Below are 20,158 nucleotides of genomic sequence, written 5' to 3'. Positions count from 1 at the left end.
GTATTATACAGTCCAATACTTACAGACTCCCTCAAAAAAGGTGTAACCTAAGATTCTGATTGTTTATTACATTTATTTTTTTGGTCGTGCATATTTCCACCTCAGATGTATGCTGTCTCACCTATTGTATCTCTGCACTGTTGGTGTGTCGCTGTCCTTGGATCATCCTCACACCCCCAGACAGTTGGCCTATATCCGTGCCTTAGTTATTAACAAACAAGATTTCAAAGCCTATTATCTATATGTCGATTCACGTGCTGACCCAAACAGACGAGTCCACTTTTTAAGAGTTTGAAAAAGCAGCTGGAGACATAATGTGTGGCTATCCCAATCCCAAGACTGCTTTAAATATTTTCTTTGAGCTTTTGTATGGACTGTCTGGCCATTCTCCACACTTTTCGACTGATATATCAGATAAACTGCAAAGTGTTTAAAGAATATGTTCATCATCATTGTCATCACCAATCACTTTCACAAGAAAGGAAACAGCTTTCTCAGAAAACATTGAAGAGTCTTCCTTAATGGCTTTCACACTTTATAAAGTCATTCTGATACGATTACAAATATGAAAGTTATGCCATTTCATTCAGAGAAGTCAGCTGCCTGCAGACCTAAACTGTCCAGACAACTGAGCCTCTCTCTCTCTCTCTCTCTCTCTTTCTGTCTCTCTCTCTCTCTCTCTCTCTCTCTCTCTCTCTCGTAGTGCACTGCTGGAATTTATTGTTACACATGTGTGAAGTTTGGGAGTAAGCAACCTCAGCCTGGCTTAGGCTGGTTAAATCTTGTTCTGTCTGGTCCGAGCATGGTAGCCCATTTACATATATTACCATTGCAATATATTACCATAAGGGGGCTGACCTCTGTGTGGCAGTCAACTATAAAAACTTATTTCTTGCACTGGCTCACTTCGCTCTTGTGCCACTGCCTGACTACTCAGCCTGACTTGTAAGCCCATAACAGGAAAAGGAGAAATGAGAACTGCTGCACGATTTCAGGAATCTTGCACAATAATACCAAGCTTTTAAACACATTAAGCTCTCCAGAATGTATCAACACAATGTAAACCATGAATTTGCTTATATATGGGAAAAGTTGGTGCAGGAAGTCAATCACAGGACACTCGATTTTATTTTGGTTAGCCTTCTACTCTAGTCCACGCTTCACTCAGAACACTGTATAAACATATAACAGCGCCATCTTCTGCAACTTGTGTTCTTAAATTGACTCGTGATCCTGGAGCTCCCTCTGTTGGAGCAATGACACTCACTGGAATGCTAGCTCATCAAAATTATATACCAATTATATATATTTTTTTAATATAATAAAAACCAGCCAAACTGGAATTAAGACAACTTTTAAATAACAGTTTGTTTTAAAACAAAACGTATACCTTGTCAAGGAAGCAAATTTATTCAACTATTCAAAAATAAGGACATAAGTATCAATCACATTCCACAAGAAAGAAAAAAAGAAGAATGTACCCACAAATTTCTGTGCAATAGCAAAACTTTAAAAAGTATTAAAAGAAAAAAAGGAAAATAAAGACGTAAACATGAGAAAATTCTTTTGATTTTTGATTCAACAGAATGTTATATATATATAATACAAAAATTAAAATGCCGTCAGCAGATTCGTGAGAAAAGATTATAAATAAATGAATAATAGTGGTATTTTAAACTGTAATTAGCACATGTCTTCAGTTTTGGCTTCTTTTTTTTTGTATTGTTTGAATATTATGTGGAATCAAAAATTAATAAAACCAAGGTCTGATTTTTTTCTTTTTTTACTTTCTTCAAGCATTTTCTAAACTGTCGGTACTTATTTTGTAATGGAAGGGTACCAACAATTTTGTCCATATCTGTAAAATAAAAGAAAAAAGTATGATAATTAAATTTGAGGGGCAATCTGACAATTTTAACACATGCAAAATGTTTAGCCAAATATTAATCTTTATCTACGTTCAATGCTGCACCTCAACATTCTATCAGGGAATTAATAAATACCATCGTGATTGTGGAAAACAGCATTAGATTGACATCTTCCAAATCATCAAATTTGGTAAAAAAAAAAAAAAACAGACAGGACTTTTTTGAATGTGGTAATTGAATAGTAATGAAACATTTCCATAAATATTATGCATGTTTGTGCATGTTATTTTGATGTTATTATGGTTTACTAGGATTTGATCCTTCCTCTGACAAGTTGCTCAGCTTGCATTTCTTGTTTATATCTAAACTTCTGCACAGTAGCCAGTGGTGATTTGATTATCTAAATCTTCTCCTCGGTTTCTGCAGCTAAGACCACCTTTGATGCTCGGAAGCTCATACATTGTGGCATGTCCTCCACCAGCTCTGAACTGAAAATTCCCAGGACTGTTCAGCATCTGGTTTACAGATGTGCAAGTCTGCATCTTTTTATAAGTTTGTTGTTCAGGGTTCCAGCTGTAGAAAAGCTTGTGTCAGTCAGAACATGTGCTGAAGGCTACAGTAGTTCTTGTGGCTCAGATGTGTTTCAGATGTGAAAGTGTCTTTTGCAAAATTCAGATGCTAAAAATTCTTATCCTCAAAATATCTCAACAATAAGCAGAGTTTCCATTTCTTGGGGAAATTCTCCATTAACACTAGCTACAGTGTGCTTAGAGTTTAATGTCGAACAACTCCATCTTTGTTTCATCTGTCCATAAACCTTTTCTTTAGAAGACTTTGTTTTTGTCCATGTGGTCAGCTAAAAACCTTAGTCAAGGTTAAAGGCGTTGAATGTGGAGCAGGAGCTTCTTTCTTGGACAGCAGCCATGGTGATGTTAAACTACCTTGGCCGTAGAGAGTGACCCTGATGTTCAAGCAGTAACCAGTTTCTGGGTTGTTTGGTCTTTTCAGATCTGCACTGAGCTCCAGAACTTTCCCATTGTGCTGTGTGTAAGTTAATCCAATGAGTGCAGTCAAACAAAACCTGTTCATGTTGGCACAGGCAATTATCACTAACACCAATTTGGCTTTTGGCTTAGTACTGGATATCAACCTCATCAATCAATACCAGTTCCATTATTTGGCAACAAATCTTTATTATAACACTAGTGTATGAGCGTGAGATTTATTTTTTTATACAGTCAAATTGGCCTGTAAGATAGTTTAATGTTAAGATGTGCTTGAGCTTACCTGCAGCTGCAGTCTGAATCTTCTGATGCAGACAGTATATAGTTAATATATTTATCCTAAAAAATCCATCTAAGCTAGAAGATTGTAAAATGTTAATTGGCTCTAATATGTCTAACCATTTTTTACTGGAGTCCTGAATTGGAACAGCAAGCCTAAAAAGCAGAAAACTAACAAACAGGATAGGAATTTATTTCTCTTATCCTCCAAATAATGAATTGCAGCAATGTCACAAAAACACGTTACTGTACAATAGGTGATACAATATAATATCTGTAGTTTTTAGACAGAAAAGTCATTAACAGACAGAAACCTCAGTGTTTGGTGAAATACAAACAAACAAACTCAAACCAGAACTGATGCCAGATAAACACGAATATCTTCTCATATAAAATTGTTTTAATTTGTTTTCTTTGATGAAAATTTTAAATGTTTTAGGTATTTATAACACGTGTTCTTGAAAATGACTACGTCAGCAGATTTGATTAGATCAGCAATTGAGATAACAAGGGATTTTGTACAGATAGCTTACAAATATTACTTTTAAATACTACTTAGTTAAAACCTATTTAGAAAAGAAAAAGAGAAAAAAGTCAAGTTGCATTAGTAACAACGAACTGAATAGATATCATCTAATGACGTAAAATGTCAATAATGTGGGCAGTGGTTGAAGATTATGAATTACTAGGTCAAAATCAGTCATCTTCATATTCTTCTTGACAAATTTGGATTGTATTTGGAGAAGCTGTGTTGCTGAGCACCTTAATGTTTGTGATCTGACTGTAGCAAACGTCTGGCTATAATTCCTGCAAGAGCCTTGAGAGTATTGTCAGCCTTTGATTTCAACAATCGAACACTGGTTTGGGACAGTTCTCATCTGAAGAAGGTCACACAAGCATGAAACTTTGCTGTGTTTCATTGACAGGTTTGACTGACGCTCATTGCTCCTATGCTCCATGTAGGGGCTGTGCAGCTGGCTTGCCTTCTTCCCTTAGTGCATCTCTTCCCCAGCTAAGGGACATGATGTAAAAAGGAAATAAGATTCATCAGAATACTGTCCAATTGTGATGGTCACGTGTACATTGTAGATCTGCAGTTGCACGGCCTCCATACACAACAAACTGCCATGCGCTGTGTGTGTGACATCCTTCTTGTGAAACAATTGGGCCCTTACACTATAATTGCATGTAGCGAGATGCAAAATTAACTCTTATCCCAACATAGTAATAATGCATCTTCAGCTAGTGGATAAAAAGAAGTTACAGTAAAATAATGAAAATTACATCAGTGCAAATGTTTGCATCCCCTTGATAAATTGCTTAAAAATTAACTTGAATTAATTTCTGATGAAGGAGCATTTAGACCAGCCGAATGCGCATTAAATATTATATTGATGAACAAAATGTCTGCCATTTGAAAATTTGAGAATTCAAACTTACACCCAGCTTTGGATCGACTCTTCTCTTTGAGCTTTGTTAGTCTTTGTTCTGTTCCACTGTAATTTGCTTGTGTAGATCATGTGCCTGCTGTTGTCCACCCCTGCCTGTCCCCTGACTTTGCCTCTTGTTGTTCCTTCCCCTTCCTGTTCACCTGTAGCCTGTTGTGTCACTGAGTTCCTGTACCTGCCTAAATTGTATGCGTGGACTGTATTTTCTGTGGAATGACAAGATCCATCAAAGAGTTTGTCATAGAAAGATAGACAGGTTCAAATTCATTTATAACCATCAAACCTTGCTATTGAAGGTTGTTGTTTTCAGTGATTATCATTTCAAATATCACAATAACATAAACCATGTGGATATTTAATTAACATGACTTTGGACCTCAGTACTAAAGGTTTAAATTTTTTATTTAAAACAACTACCTCTATGTTACTTCATACAAAAACACTTTTGGACAACTCAACAATATCACATAGCAGCAGTAATTTATTTAAGTTAGTTAATAAAAAAAAGCTCAAAAGCCTTCTAAACCTTAGAAGCTGCTGCTACAGAGATTATGGCCAGAATCATAAAACCAAACTTTACTGTGTTCTGAATGTTTTAGTGTTGTAATATTAAAAAACAACTAAAATTACTGAATGCATCCATCAACAAGTTGCAGTTTACAAGATTGTTGTTTCCAACTTTTATTGTAATCAGTTCATCCCTGAGATGTAGTGAACATTTGCACCCAAATTAAAGAAAGGCACATGAGAGGCCTACTTGTTGGATTGTATGAGGGTAGTTGAGGTATAAGTAAAAATAAACGCTGAATATACTTAGTTTAAAAAATCATTTGTATTTCTAATCTCACAAATGCTACAAGCTGCAGACCAACCAGTGCACTTCTGTGCATCAGCCACTAGATGGAACTTTTCTTCAGTCATATTACAGCTAAAACACTTGGACATTCAATATTTTGCAACTTCATTTGAACCTGATTTTTGATGTTATTTAAAATTAAAGAAAATATTTTTTCCTTGATTGCCCTCATGTATTCAAATATCCACATCTCCAGTTAGTGACACATTCTTTTATATAAGCAATAGTTCTCAAGTGTAATATGAGTAAACATAACTAGACATTTGAAATCAGTGGAGTGCCATGTTAAATCTGACCATATATATTCTAATATATTATTAAGTGTAATATATTAAGTTTATTCTTACTGTCTATTAACATACTTAGTATATGATTTATCTACAAGGCACATTTCTATTATGGTATCACAAACATCAAGCCAAGGATTGTCATAAAAAATACTATTAATACTACTAATATCTTTATAAATATCAGTTATGCTTTTAGTCAAATGTATTATACATTTAATATAATGTAGACAGTTTTCAAAAAGTAATATATACTTATGCCCTGACGGGTCATCAAACTATAAATTAGGAGGAAGCCAAGAGCTAAACATACAAAACTCTTGCCAACACTTGATAGGCGATTGCATTTAAATGACAGTAGGCTACAACACATGACAGAACATTAAAAATGTGGCAAAAAACACCTTTATTAAGTTGAAATACAGTGCAGATTAGGGGAAATTTGATAACTTTATCATCTTTAAATAAAATTTTAGTTCTTATCAGACTTTTGTGATATAAAAGTTGTTCCTTAAACAGTTACATTTAATTGGTTTGTGGAAAATCATGTGCAGCAACATTCATTACAAATGCAGGGATCAGTGCTTTTGGAAAGAAGTAAAATGTCTCCCACTGCAGTCCAGTGTGTCTGACTGGTTTTTAATAGTTTTTGGACGACAACAGAGGTCTATGGCACAGATGTAAGCGCCTCAACCTGAAATGTCAGGTTGAGTTCGACATTGGGGAACTGACCTGTAAATTTACACCTCTGCCACATGGAAAGCTATCTTGACTTTGCTGAAACATACGGCTTAATTTCATTACAGGGGTCCATCTAAAACATATAATTACATATAATGAGGGTGTAGCCTTTAAGTACAGCTTAGACTGTGCTTTAGTGGTAGTTGCAGTACTAGCAACAATCAAATAAATATTTGGCCCCCACTCCCTGTGAGTTCACATCACTGGTGCAGTGTCCTGCTTTGCCCAGTTGCTGGTCAAGACTGGGGCATCTGCATCAAAGTTAAAAATTTGGAGCAGTTTGTGTTATGATTTTTCCAACAACAAGTTGAATATTGATCAATATAACAAACTCAGCATGCAGTCAATTACAACTATGATATCACAGACTCCCCTCAACAGCTGTTTCCACATGTGCCTGTCTGCCATCTGCTCTGCAGCTACTTCAACAATAGCTTGCAGCTGCAAAGGAAGGAGGAGGCTGTGTGCGGAGGGAAAAACTCAGAGGTGTTAGGGTTTAGGGGAGGGCAGGCAGACGGGGACGGAGCAAGAAGGAAGGAGGGGGCGGTGAAAGCAGAGCTGATGCAGACAGCGAAATCACATGAGCAGGGATCTGTTTACAAACTGTGAGCTGTAGAACGAGAAGTGGAGAAGAGAGACGAGGACGGAACGAGAGGAGGACAGTGAACGTGAGAAGGAAATACAGAAGAAGAGAGGTGAGCCTGCATCTGAATGAACATTAGCTGCTTTGTCCTCCTGCGTTTTAAACCTCCCTGTGTTCTGTGTTCCAGAGCACGAGCGCAGGGGGAGAAATGAGGAGCTGCTTTGCACAGGAACACTGAGGCTACACGCTTGCTCACCTCCCTCTCTGTCTGCCTGGCCGTGCTGCTGGGTGAACCCATCCATGTCCTTCTCTTTGTTTCTCCATAATTGGCCACGGCAGGTTTTCACAGCCAGGGAAGAGGAAAGCGACGTGGAGATCTAAAAGGAGAGGGCAGAGAAGAGAGGGAAAGAGAAGAAAGAAGAGAAAGGAAGAGAAAAATACAGGGGGGGGGGGAGAGACTCGTGACAATGTTTTGAAGGGGGAGACAAAGCAAAAAAACAGGGACTGTGCACTGCTAGAGATTCATGACTAGAGTCCTGGATGGGATTTGGAGTATATGTCCTCATACTGCCAGTTGCACATGGGCTCATGCTCCATCTCTAAGACTGTTGTTTTTGTCACGCAGACAATATCTGGATGTCCTCCTTTGACACATTGACCGTACAGTCTGCGTCTCAATTAACGGGGAAGTTTGTGTCCCATTGTTAAAGGGTAAATCATCACTGGTGACTGATTAATCAGTTTTCAGCTCAGCAGCTGCTTTTTTGGAGTGGGGTGTTCCTCATAGAGTGAGGGTCTAATCACGCCTGCTCACACTTCAAACCGCAAAGGATTTACCTCATCAAAACGTCTGCTATTAACTGTCAGCGCGAACTAGTCTGACCTTCCCGAATTTCAGATTTCCAGATACCAGTGATATTGGGGAAGTCACAATTCAACAGCTTTCTGGTTTGACTATCGCAGCCTTTGCACATTTGATGCATCCTGCCCAGTGGTGTAAAGGTAAGTAATATTTAGTCTAGCATTTAGTGCCTGAGGTTAATCAGATATTTTTCAGTCTGTTCTTGGAAGCTGCTTCTCATTCTGAAACACATATTTCTTCACTCCTGTATTGGTACTGTGACTTCCTGTTTATGTAGTTGGTTGCTTTGGATTAGAAAGAGCTGCAGCTAAGACATTGCTTCATTTTTAAATTTGGAAATTCACTTGTGCATGAAAACCCAGTCCTGATGTGATATGTCATACACACAGTTACCTAGGGGAACCATGATTCCATCTCATGTATTTATTATATGTTTAACCGATGGCCTCAAACCTAATCCATGCAATAGTCCGTACCAAAATTAGAGCTGGTGGTTCTGTTTAACAGTGTTCAGTGTCCACACTGCATGCATTTGCACGGTTACAAGCCTTTTAGTGCTCCACTATCAATGATTTACTAACATCATGCTAAGATTACCGCTGTCTTCTCCTTTACCCATACCTCCTGTCAACCCCCCCCCCCCCCCCCCCCCCCCCCCCCCCCCCCCCCCCCACAACAAGATGGCCATCACCATCAAGTGTAAGTTATGGCATTTGAGGAAAAATATCCACCACGGTTTAATGTGTGTCATGTGAAATGAAAAGTGTTGTGCTCAAGCCCCCAGGCCCATTTCCCTCCAAGCTTGTGAGAAAGTGAAACCAATTTCTGTTATGCAGTGGTGTAAGTTCAAATGACAGTAATAGGAAATGTAGAGGTGTTTTTACTGTGGTGTAAAATAAAATAAATTCAAAGACAATTAATGAAGCCAGGTCGAGAATGAAACTTGAAAACGAATTCAACTCAACTCTTATTTATATGTCACCAAGGATTTACAACCTTAAGGAAAAAACAGTGACAAGAAAAGTGAAACGAAATCCGTTGGGTTTATACTTTAATAAACTGCCAACAAAAGAAATGACAAAAGTTGTTTCTGATTCTCGAAACCTCTCTAGATTTTGAGGAACCACAGCTACATGTGTAAATGTACTTTCACCCAAGTTCAAAAACTTGAGCGCAGCTCAAGAATCCTCACAGTGTGAGCAGTATTACATTGCAGTTTGAAACAAGAGGCTTCACAGATGCAGTGTGGTGCCTGTGTGCCAGGCCTTACCAGTTACATCTGTACACATACACACACACACACACAGGCTACCTCCTATAATCCTACCCCACATCCACACCATGGGAGGTGGGGTTGCCAGACAGGGGGATGTGTTATGAGGATGTAGTTAACGTGAAGACTTGGGTCGACCCTAACAAGGCTGTGATAAAGCTGAGTGGGCTAATAGCATAATAAGTTTGTATTCTCACACTACAGGTGAACACATACAGGTGCATTCATTCTTGGCTGGGGGACGGGAATTTGTGTCATCAGTTGTTTCATGTTATTCCTTTACACATTCATTCATACTCCTACATTTAGCGGCAACATTAGTATGAATACCCAACTCTCAGCTACACCTACTGTAAGATCCACTGTAACACCTATAACTTTGCCTGGATGCTGTTTTAAATTGGGTAACGAGCGTAATGCATGAATTTACTGAAAACAGCTGCCTACTGCTGCAGGAAACCAGGCTTAGAAGAACAGTGAGTTCCAACCACAGCCAGTAACCTGTGGGCTGTGAAACCTAAACAATGAGCTCAAATATGCTCCTCAGAGCTGAGGGTGACGTCACAGTTGGCTGATGATTATCAGCGTGTTTGTTACACAGTGAAAACCTTCTCATTGCAGTTAGTTATTGGATTCGGCGTTAACATTACATCTTATTTTGATTGCGCCGCTAAACTTCAATTCTAACCCTGCAATAAAATGCAATTTTTACCAACTTAGTTTTGTTTGTAGATAACCTCGAATCCGCAACATGAGCGGGCCTCTACTGTAAGTTTGAGTGCTGTGAGAAACGAAGACAGGAAAGAAACAGGTCAACAGTCAGATCGTTCAGAAAGTTATAAAAACATAGCAACACACCCTGCTAACGTCTTTTGCCTGCGTAATAAACCACTCGTGATAAAACACTTATTCTTTCTCTGTGACTTCTGCCACGTTTCTAAATGCCACATACTGACATGTAGATTACAATCCTCACTTGAATCATTTCAATCATCTGACTACGGCTTTGTTTGCTCCCTGTTCGCCTTTGAATATGACTTTCATTTTTACATTTTCATCGTGTGTTTGAAAACATAACTACTAAAATGTATCAAATACATAAATGTAGTTTTATTATTCCGTACAGTAGACCATAATTATGAGTGCCCTGTTCTCTGTGCTCGTGGTTGTGAAATAGACTCACATGCTGATCAATATCAACGTTTCCTTACATATTTTCAGTATGGTGCCCACATAACAACAAGAACAGGTTTTACTTACTGTTAATACTGGCATTTTAGAGATCCTTCAAAAGATATTTCTTATCTAAGTTCTTTTGGCCTCCTTTTCCGTATTTCATTTGGCACAGATACCCTTCCTGATGCCCTCCTTCATTTTTATCACACCACCACACACCACTAGCGCAACCTCAGCCGCTGGGGTTGGGTCAGTGTCTTCCTCAGGGACACTTTGAGATGTGAGGGGGAGTCGGTGCACGAACGACCAACCCAAAGGTCAATAGGTCACCACTCTACCAACTGCGCACCTGCCACCCCCCCTCATGTTTCCACAGTTTTCTACCTGTGCAAAAATGGATTCAAACTTTATGTAAAGACAGTAAAAGTTTTTTTTTTACTTCCTGATATGAAGCACATATCTTCCAAAACTGCAATACATTTAGTTCCAAATATCTTCCTTTTGTTACACGTACGAAGAAAACACAAAGAGGGAACTTTATACAAAAAAAAAGGTTTTAACTTCATATTTAAGTGTATACATATATAGATAGATAATTCCCTCATACTGCTTAAACCTCATTTGAGCTTTAAATACACATTTGAACAGATTTTGAAAGGGCTCTAAGAAGAGGTCTCCTGGTATGAACATGAGAAGGATTACAGTAAATAAGCCCTTTGTTCTTATGGGTAATTGACTGCTGTTTTAGGACACACTTAGAAAAAAGTCATTAGTCCTTTTAAGGGCGACTTCAACAATATTCCACCTCCTCTTAACGGTTTTAGTTTATGGTGTATATGTACATTAATGCCTCTAAACTTCCTTCAGACTTCCACGAATAAAATATTTCTCTGCTTCTAGCTGAAAAACTCCTCTAGAGGACATCATCCGGAGGAGGTTTTGATCATTAGGTTCAGATGATGTCATCTGGGGGAGCTCTGGAAAAGCAGGTTGACCATGATTACAAAATCCACAGGATGAACAACAGGATGACATCATTTAAATTGAAAGTTCCTTCAAGTGATGTCATCTCAAGGCATTTTTCATCTAGAATTAGAGAGATATTTTGATAAAGGGAAGTCAATGGGAGGTTTACTGGCCTTTATGTACATGTACTACTCAAACCGAAACCAAAAGATGCAAGTTCAAAATCAGTCCATATAATCATTCTTTAAATAATTATATGTTGTTATGATGGATTTTGCGCAGTTTGATAAGTTGATGTATTGATTGTCAAAAATGTTAATTCTTCCCCTTACTTCATGTTTAGCCTATGCACAAATATGTATTAATAGTTCTACTGGTTTAGATACATATGTAATTAATAGTTCAGAATGGCTTGTTCTCCAAGCTAAGATATTACATTTTCAAAGAAAGAAAAATCATGTATTGCTGTGAGACTGGTGTAACTTCAACATAGAAGTACAATTTCTTTCGGCCATGGTGCTTTTTCTGTATTAATGCAAATTATGTTTCCATTCTATGTTTTACTTTGTCATGTGTCCCATTGTCTCAGGGTGTCTGTGTGACCTTGGATTACGGAACTACAGCCCATACTGCAAGATGACATCTGAAGAGCTGTTTCACCTGCCGCTTAACATCTACATCATCACCCTGGGCATTGGCCTTTTCATCCTCATGCTAAGCCTCACGTTCTGCTGCTACCTCTTCAGGTAAAATAGAACAGACGGCATCAGGGTGCAGTACAGTACCTGTATTAGCATCTTCCTAAAAATCGGAAATATTCAACCACTTGTATGGTTTTATTGTTTGCGCTTCCTTTAACGTTTGCACGAGTCGTCTCAACAACCCTAGGAAAGTGCAACTGAATTTGTTGCATAAAATACAGAAGTGCAGATTTGTCACCATTTTTAAGAAATATGAGTCAGAGCGTTTTCAGGGCATGAAAGTATTTTTAATTTTTCTGCACAAGTGTATTTTAGTTAGGTGTGTGTGAGTAAATGACAAATCTAACCTTATGCTGCATTCGTCACCATGTTGTTGCCTGTAACGTAGCACCAACTTGAAAGGGGTAAGATACTTACAGAGAGTGCTGAGCGAGGACTGAGTACAGCTTCCATACTGCACGGTTACATGATGATGTATCAGGGGTTAACCAATGTCAGCACAATATGGTCGGAAAATATATTTGTTTCATACATCATTGAATTTAATTGAAATAAGTTGATTTTCACTTATTTCTTAACATGTGTAGCAAGTGTTACAAGTAACACACTGACCCACCCATGGGTTAAGTTGTAACATTGGACGTCACGTCATTTTCGGTATAATAAAATTTCTATCATCAAAACAGTACGTGTCAAAACAAAACCTAAGTCATGGGTCTTACACAGTTTCTAGATGTGAGCTAATGTTTCATCTGGAGCTAAAACTGCTATTAGGCCTCATTTTGTGGTTACAATTTACATAGTTAAAGCTTTAAATTGGGTTTTTTTGTGATTTGAGGTTGATGTACAGACCTTTTATTGTATCACATAGACACATATGGTGCACTGTCGGTTGTTCAATAAATCACAATGAGGTCAGGAAACTGCTTTTTATCGAAAAAATACAATTAGACTTAAGAATACAGGGGTTACAGATGGTTTTACGGCTAGATTTTGGGTTAAGGTGCATGATCTAATCCTGTGGTGATCTGAATCTGGAGTTTAACTTCAAGGATTTCAATAGTAGAAAGTGAACAAAGGGAAGTAATGTTTAAATGAAGCGAGAACTCGGTTCATTAGACGTGTTTTTTTTAGTGGCTCACACAGATACATTGGAGACAAAGGTGCCATGACTGAGATTTTTAAGGATGCGTCAAACCTGTAAATCTTCAGGAGTTGAGTCAGAATTCTTACATAAGGGCATGTCCCTGATTACTGGCCGTGAAGAGGCACAGGCTGCTACTTGAATTTTGGCATTGTGTGAATTCCAGTACTGTTTGAAGCAGCAGCGATCTCAGCTGATTCATTCAGCATGACAGGACATGCCCTAAGGAAGACAGATATGGAGCAACAGGGCACAATGTAGACTTTATGTGACTCACAATTACAGTATGATACATTTGTTTAGTACTTCTCTATGCTTTACAGATTGCGGAGACAAGGTGCAAGAGAACAGTATGGCTACAATGAGGTAATATGTTGAAGCCATTGCAGTTTCATTAGCTAGTTGTTATTTACATTATATTCATGTATTTTTTTTTAAATATGCATTTGGTCACAAATCCTTTCTGTCAGCAGGTTGTCTTAAAAGGAGCGGGGAAGAAACTGAGCCTTCTTGGTGTAAGTTCACAACAGGGTGAATGGGAAGAGATGAAGTATAACAGTTTAATGATGTCTACATGCTACAGTAACTGCCTAACAAAACATACATACAAAACATACCACCGGGTTCTGTAGTACTGTTAATCCCAGTCAAAGGTGTTGATATGATTTTTCTAATTGACTGTAGTTTATTTTAGTCATTTTTTTAAGTAATATTTTCAGTAATTTCTGTACTCCATTTTAGTCTTAATAAGTTAATTTTAATATTGTTTCAATGACTCACAGCAAGACTGGGAACTTTGAGAACATCTCCAAAAAATTAAGAATTAAATCCTTGGACAATCATGTTGCCTTTTTATAGCCTACCACATTTGAAACTGGCAAAAGGCTTAATTGACTTGTACCTTTTCAACCATAATGAAAGATAAAGATGTACAGTGTACAAAAGATCAATGGCTTTTGGCTTGTTCTTCAGGGGTCCTCACAGTGGATTTGGCATGTGTTTTTACCTGCCGCGACCCTCCCAATTTTAGTCCGGGCTCGGGACCGGCACCAAGGTTGCCCTTGGTTGTTGGTGGGGTGGGACTTGAACCTCCTGCCTTTTATATTCTAACCCAATGCTCTACCACTGAGCCACCAGCCCCCCTAAAGATGTACAGTATACAAACATACAAATACAGCTTCTTTCTAAGATTAGGATTACGCGTGTTTTTTTTTTTTTTGTCCTTTCGGCTTATCCCGTGAGTTCAGGGTCACCTCAGTGGATCATTGTCTGCATGTGGATTTGGCAGTTTTTAGGCCGGATGCCCTTCGTGAGGCAACCGTAGAATTCTACCGGGCTTGGACCGGCACTGTTGGGGATGGGAATGGGCTGTTGGGGTTCAGTGTCTTGCCCAGAGACACTTTGAATCACTGACCGTGTGGTCCGTGGATGACTACCTTTACCAACTGAGCTACAGCCGCCCCCATTAGATTTACGCATGTAATGTACGTTATTATTGCAGTACATTTTTTGTTAAATCTGGGGGTCTGGTGGCTCAGTGGTAGTGAATTGGGTTGGATGGCAGAAGGCCATCAGTTCAAATCTCACCCCACCAGGCGTGGCCCCACGCATCCACCAAGGGCCACCTTGGTGCAGGTCCCGAGCCTGAATAAAATGGGAGGGTTGCGGCAGAAAGGGCGAACCCCCAAAAGTAAAAGCCAAAAGACGTTAATCTATTCATTTTTATTTTTTACAAACAATACTAGCTTCTGATGTTGTAAGATTTACATATAATACTTGTAATACTAATATTTTGGTTGAACTGAAATAATGAATCCTTGATCAGGATTAATTCTCCTAACAGAAAGTAGTAAAGGTTACAACTATATATTGGTAAGTAATGATTTTATAACCTCTGTTTTCCCCTTTTCAGCAAACATGTGCTGTGTGTTTAGAGGAGTTTCGTAGCAGGGATGAGCTCGGAGTGTGTCCATGTTCCCATGCTTTTCACAAGAAGTGAGTTCTACAGCCTTGTGTGATAATTGTGAAACTTTGATAAGAATGAACAGCGGATTCCGATCTGTGAACGTTACAAATGTTTACAGTAATTCGTTTTTGTAGCAGCCATTCAAATCCATTGTTGATTAGATATTACTTTAAATATTAAATATTACTTTTAAAACAGACATCTTGATGTGCAAAAATCCTGACTAAGTTTCGGGCATAAATTCCTCAAGAGGCACTGATTTTCCTAAAAAGATAATCAGTAACTGTTTCCCAACGTGTCCCCGTGTGTTCAAACATGCAGCTGAGCGGTTTATGCCCTGCAGCACAGGTGTGACTTTACTCCGGTTTGCTTGTCTTGCTGACTGACACTTCTCTGCCTGTATCACAAGTAACCGGGATCTGTGTAAATATCCTGTCTGTTCAGTCCTGTTTTACAAGTTTTAATTAACCTGCTGCTTCTTGTCTCGATTCCCGAAGTTTGTGCCTATATGCACTTCTGTGTACGCTGTCTTTCTTTGAAATTACAAAAAATGTTATTGTGTCTCTCATCTACCTACTTTTAACAGATGTCTCTTGAAATGGTTAGAGATCCGCAGCGTCTGCCCCATGTGCAACAAGTCCATTTGTCGCCTCCAGCCTGACCCCCCACGAGCACCTGAGCAGCCACAGAGTTTACTGGAGGTCTGAGGGTGGAATTATAGTGTGTCCAACAGCACCTCATCCACTCCAATCAATTGCTGTCACTATAGAGAGTTCTGTTTCACTTTCCAACATATTATAGTTTAATACAGATTTTGAGGCAGAACTACACTGGAAGTAGAAGTTTTGACTTGTCCAATTTAAACCATATGTGCTGAGCCCTGAACCTGATCGGCAAAGTATCAGAACACTGAGATGGAGGTAAAATGGTTGTGCTTTTTTCGCAAATAACTGATATGGCATTGATGGAAGGTGATTGTTTCCAGCCTAGATACTGCAATGGTCAGTACACAACATAGCTAGATGTCAAATCGAAAAAATTAAGTGCCTTAAAGCTGCAGATCTTCAAACAAGGCACCTAAGTCAAATTCACGGCATACCATTCCATGACAGCATCGGAGACAAGCTTTTAAATTATTTTATACAGAAGCGTGTTTACTTTGACTGACAGGCTCTGGCATTTCATTTGACTGTCTGGATTAATATTTGAATTTTAATGTAGTGCTATACTGACGAACAGGAAGTGACTGCACTGCAGTATAAACCGTCCAAAACACTTCTCACAGTTAAATGCATCATTAAATATTTTCATTTTTACAGACTGCACTTATCAGTGATGGTACTAAACTGTCTGAAATCCCTGTCTACTCTGTATTATAAACGAGCTAGTGCTTTGCTGAGACGGGTGACTGGGTGAAAACTTCTCAGACACAACAGCGGATTATCTGCTATGGTGGTAATGATCCGCGAAGCTGAACTCCAGGCTTTTTCTCCAGTGAGATCATCAGTGCTTGTCTTTTTTACTGGACATCACTTTAGTGTCAGTTACAGTAGCCTGCAGGGAAACTCTGGTTCAACCACTGAGCTCTGATCATCCCCCATGGTAAAACATTCGTGTCTGCGACACCAAGAAGCATAGCATTAACACTGGCAGCAACATTAGTCTCATCGTCGTCGGCCATTTTTAAATGGATTTTAGGTCAGATTATACAGTTTTCAGCCATGAGGATATTAGAACGTCCTCTGGCTCCCTGGACTTTTTGCAATATAACCAGCCAGAGAAACTCGTTTAATCTAGCAAAGTAAGACAAGTGTAAATTAACAAGAAAAAGGGGTGTTTGTATTTTCGCTGCACATTCTGCATTATCTCTCAGCCAATCAAGTTCTTCTAGACCTAAAGACATTGAAGTCACATATGTATATATACGTTTTAAGTTATTGTTAAGAAGCTGTTTTGTATCATAACTGGCTTTCAATAAAAGGTTAAGGTGTGTCAGTGATTCTAAAACATGTTGGTCATTTGTCAAACAGTTGGAAGTATTCTTCACCTGTGGAACAAACTGAACCCCTCCTCAGTGTTTGTGGCTGAGATCTAAGGACTGCACAGCACCGTAGGGATATAAATAGACACTGCTCTGATAGGAAGAACCTGTTTGAGCTGGTTTCCTGTATGAATGAGGTGCCCCATAACGGACATCCAATGAACCGTGTAATGCATATTCCTATGAGTACTGTCTTAAAGTACTGAGTACTGGCTCAAAAAACATAAAAACACTGTTTATTTATGTTTTATTAGTTAAAAAAAAAAAGTCAGTTTTGAACATGGAGAAAGGCAGATTGCGTGTTTGGAGGGTTTCAATAATCTCAATTCACAGCAGCTCGACATGACAAAACAAACACAATTTTAGGTAATTGGATGTCCGGTTGTTTAGTGAATAGGTTCCCGGACCCATCAGTGACATTCTGCATGAAATCCCCCCTAAGATGTCTCCAAACCATTCTCTGGGAAAAACCAGAATAAAAAACATAACAGCCAAGTCATATTTTCTTCTTTATGACCTATGTTTCCTGCAATCTCCTTCCCTTCATCTCCCTTCCTGTAATTTCTCAGTGACCTCTGCCGTGACACTGTTCTCACCACTTAACTTAAACCAGTGGGAAACTCCCACTTAAAGTCATTCAGAACGGGTCTTCCCCTGTTGCCACGAGTAAAGTTCGACTAATGAAGGGCTGAGAGTGTCCATAACAGGCAACTATTTTTACAGTGGCATCATGACTGCGGAGAAATCTGTCATGGTGTCACTAGAACAAATGAATACAAAGGCAGGTATAAAGAGGCACAATTGAAAAAAATGCACAAACACACACACACACAAAAAAACACAATCTTATTACATAGTGAGCCGCTGTGGGGAAACTCCCTTTCAGTCATAACATCAGGATATTTGCACTGGAACACTTAGAGTTTGTTGGTATCGAAGTATTGACACTGTCTAACAGCATGATTTGTAAAACAAACTTTTCAATTCCCAGAGAGAAAATGGTCAACACCTTGGAATGTTCTCTAAAGTAAATATTTAACACCAAGGCGTTTCAGATATCAGGGAGCATTCAGTGATCTGCACACAAATGAACCATCACTGCAAACATGTCTCACTGAACCTTTAAGTTTCAGCAGCTCGCTCACCACAAACTCTTCGCTTCTTACAGAGCACAGAGAAACATCAAGGATCATGTAGTACGTTCTGGGCGGATTGTGTGTGTAGCTTGATATTGGTTGGTGGAGGGTTGGGGCTGTTTTGGACTCATGACCTCAGAATTACCTGAAATGTTGGCTACACTTATAAGTCTAATTCTTGCTGTAAAATCTAAAGGTATTACTGAAAACATGTATATTTACAAATTGCACCAGTTATGATGTTTGGATTAGTTGAATGTGCATTAAATTTTATGTTAACTTTTGAAAAGGTTATTTGTTTATTTCTTTTTGCTATTTCAGTGTAAAGGCTTGAAAACTTTTTCCATTAGTTGTAGAAGGGTTCTTGTAGTCTTGCAGGGGTTTTGGTGCAGGACGTGAACCCCCAGTGTCCAAGTCTGATCAGAGAGCTGTATTGCATGACATTGCCTTTCTAAATGTCTACAAATTATTTTAAAACCATTTTGTTAACTACCCACTTCTTAATTTCATCACTCTGTTGACAACCCTCTCAGCGCTTTCACTTTCTCAGTTGCAGCATTACCTGTGTTATTTTACAGCAGCACCTTTTCATGTTGTTGATTAGTCTGTGTTGTGTTTCACTCACTTCCTTGTACCTGCTGATGGGCCTCAGAGAATAAGGTGCAAAGCAATAATATGATAATACAAAACAGCAAAGCCTGCATCATTTTCACCCATACAGGGTGATTCACTAACAGTGTATAACATAGCAGAGAGATGTGAAGGGGAGTGAAAACTATAATAACATTTGGAAACAATGAAGGGGTTTAAATGCAAAATTTGAACTTTGTGCATCAAATGATTTTAAAATCCTTCTCACATAATTTGAGAATATAGTTTTGCGTGTGAAGCATCTTCATAATATAAACAGCATACATCATAGGTTTACACAATGAACTCTCAAATACGATGTAAAAATTCTTAGAAGACTGGACCTCAACTCAGAACTCTCTCTTTTAACATATAATGATGTAGAACGGATGCACCATCAGCTCATTCTGTCTTTGTTAAAGTGTGATTAAACTAACTCATTAAATCCTGTAATGGTGGTATTTTACTAATGTCATGATACTGTCAATTTAGTTCATCTGGTAAAACCAGCTACCTCCATAAAACAGGATAATGCTGAGCAATAAATTCATCCTACAAGAGGATGAGTTTTATTATCAGAAACATAAAACCCAATCTAATGCCTGAGATCATGATGACTTTCCATAGATGATCACTGCACGGAACCATATACAAGACTAAGTGCTGGCAAGAGAACATTGATGCTGTAATGAAAATAAGTGAAACTGCTATATCTAAAAATAGAGCATTTCTCAAATTATTGCTGAGGGATGCTATTTCCATATAAAATCAAATATTTCACACTCAGATTGTTGGCCTTAAGGTGGTGAGATCACATCTGGTGTGTCTCTGGGGTTTAATATATTAGGACAACTCAAAACTGAGCCTTTCTCACTATGATATAAGTGAAAACAAAGATAGAAGATAAATAAAGAGAAAGGTGGGAAAAACACAGACAGACACAAAAGCTGTTTTTTTCTTAAACTTACCTAAACCGTAATTATTGTCTGTTCTTCTAGCACTACCTGTTGGTGTGATGCTGAGCAATGCATCTCTTGTTATATCTGCTGAGGTCACTATTAAATGTGTCTGCAGAAATAAAGTTGCAGTGTGGCTGCATTTTTCAGCAGGTGTTTTTCTTCACCCGCTGAAATTTTCAGCCCAGCTTTCCTTGGACCAGGTAAGCATTAAATTTGTGAAATTTGTAAAATTACTTTT

General features: G+C 38.5%; 1 protein-coding gene across 2 annotated transcripts; it reads left to right on the top strand.

Annotated features, from left to right (window-relative positions):
* The first annotated feature begins 7,016 nt into the window (after nucleotides 1-7,016).
* On the top strand, nucleotides 7,017-17,161 carry LOC137140656 (RING finger protein 122-like). Of its 2 annotated transcripts, XM_067529126.1 has the most exons (7): nucleotides 7,017-7,178; nucleotides 7,254-8,068; nucleotides 11,933-12,089; nucleotides 13,512-13,554; nucleotides 13,662-13,703; nucleotides 15,101-15,183; nucleotides 15,741-17,161. In XM_067529126.1, exons 2-7 carry the CDS (start codon nucleotides 8,044-8,046, stop codon nucleotides 15,859-15,861), a joined length of 471 nt encoding a protein of 156 aa, XP_067385227.1. In that variant the 5' UTR covers nucleotides 7,017-7,178; nucleotides 7,254-8,043; the 3' UTR covers nucleotides 15,862-17,161. The 2 variants fall into 2 exon arrangements, with proteins under 2 accessions (XP_067385227.1, XP_067385218.1); XM_067529117.1 differs by lacking the exons at nucleotides 7,017-7,178; nucleotides 7,254-8,068 and adding an exon at nucleotides 8,594-8,627.
* Nucleotides 17,162-20,158: the final 2,997 nt, after the last annotated feature.

This window comes from Channa argus, chromosome 1 (genome assembly GCF_033026475.1).
Source record: "Channa argus isolate prfri chromosome 1, Channa argus male v1.0, whole genome shotgun sequence".
Taxonomy (NCBI): domain Eukaryota; kingdom Metazoa; phylum Chordata; class Actinopteri; order Anabantiformes; family Channidae; genus Channa; species Channa argus.
Note: the sequence above shows the minus strand (reverse complement) of the source record. Positions and strands in the feature narration are given on the sequence as shown.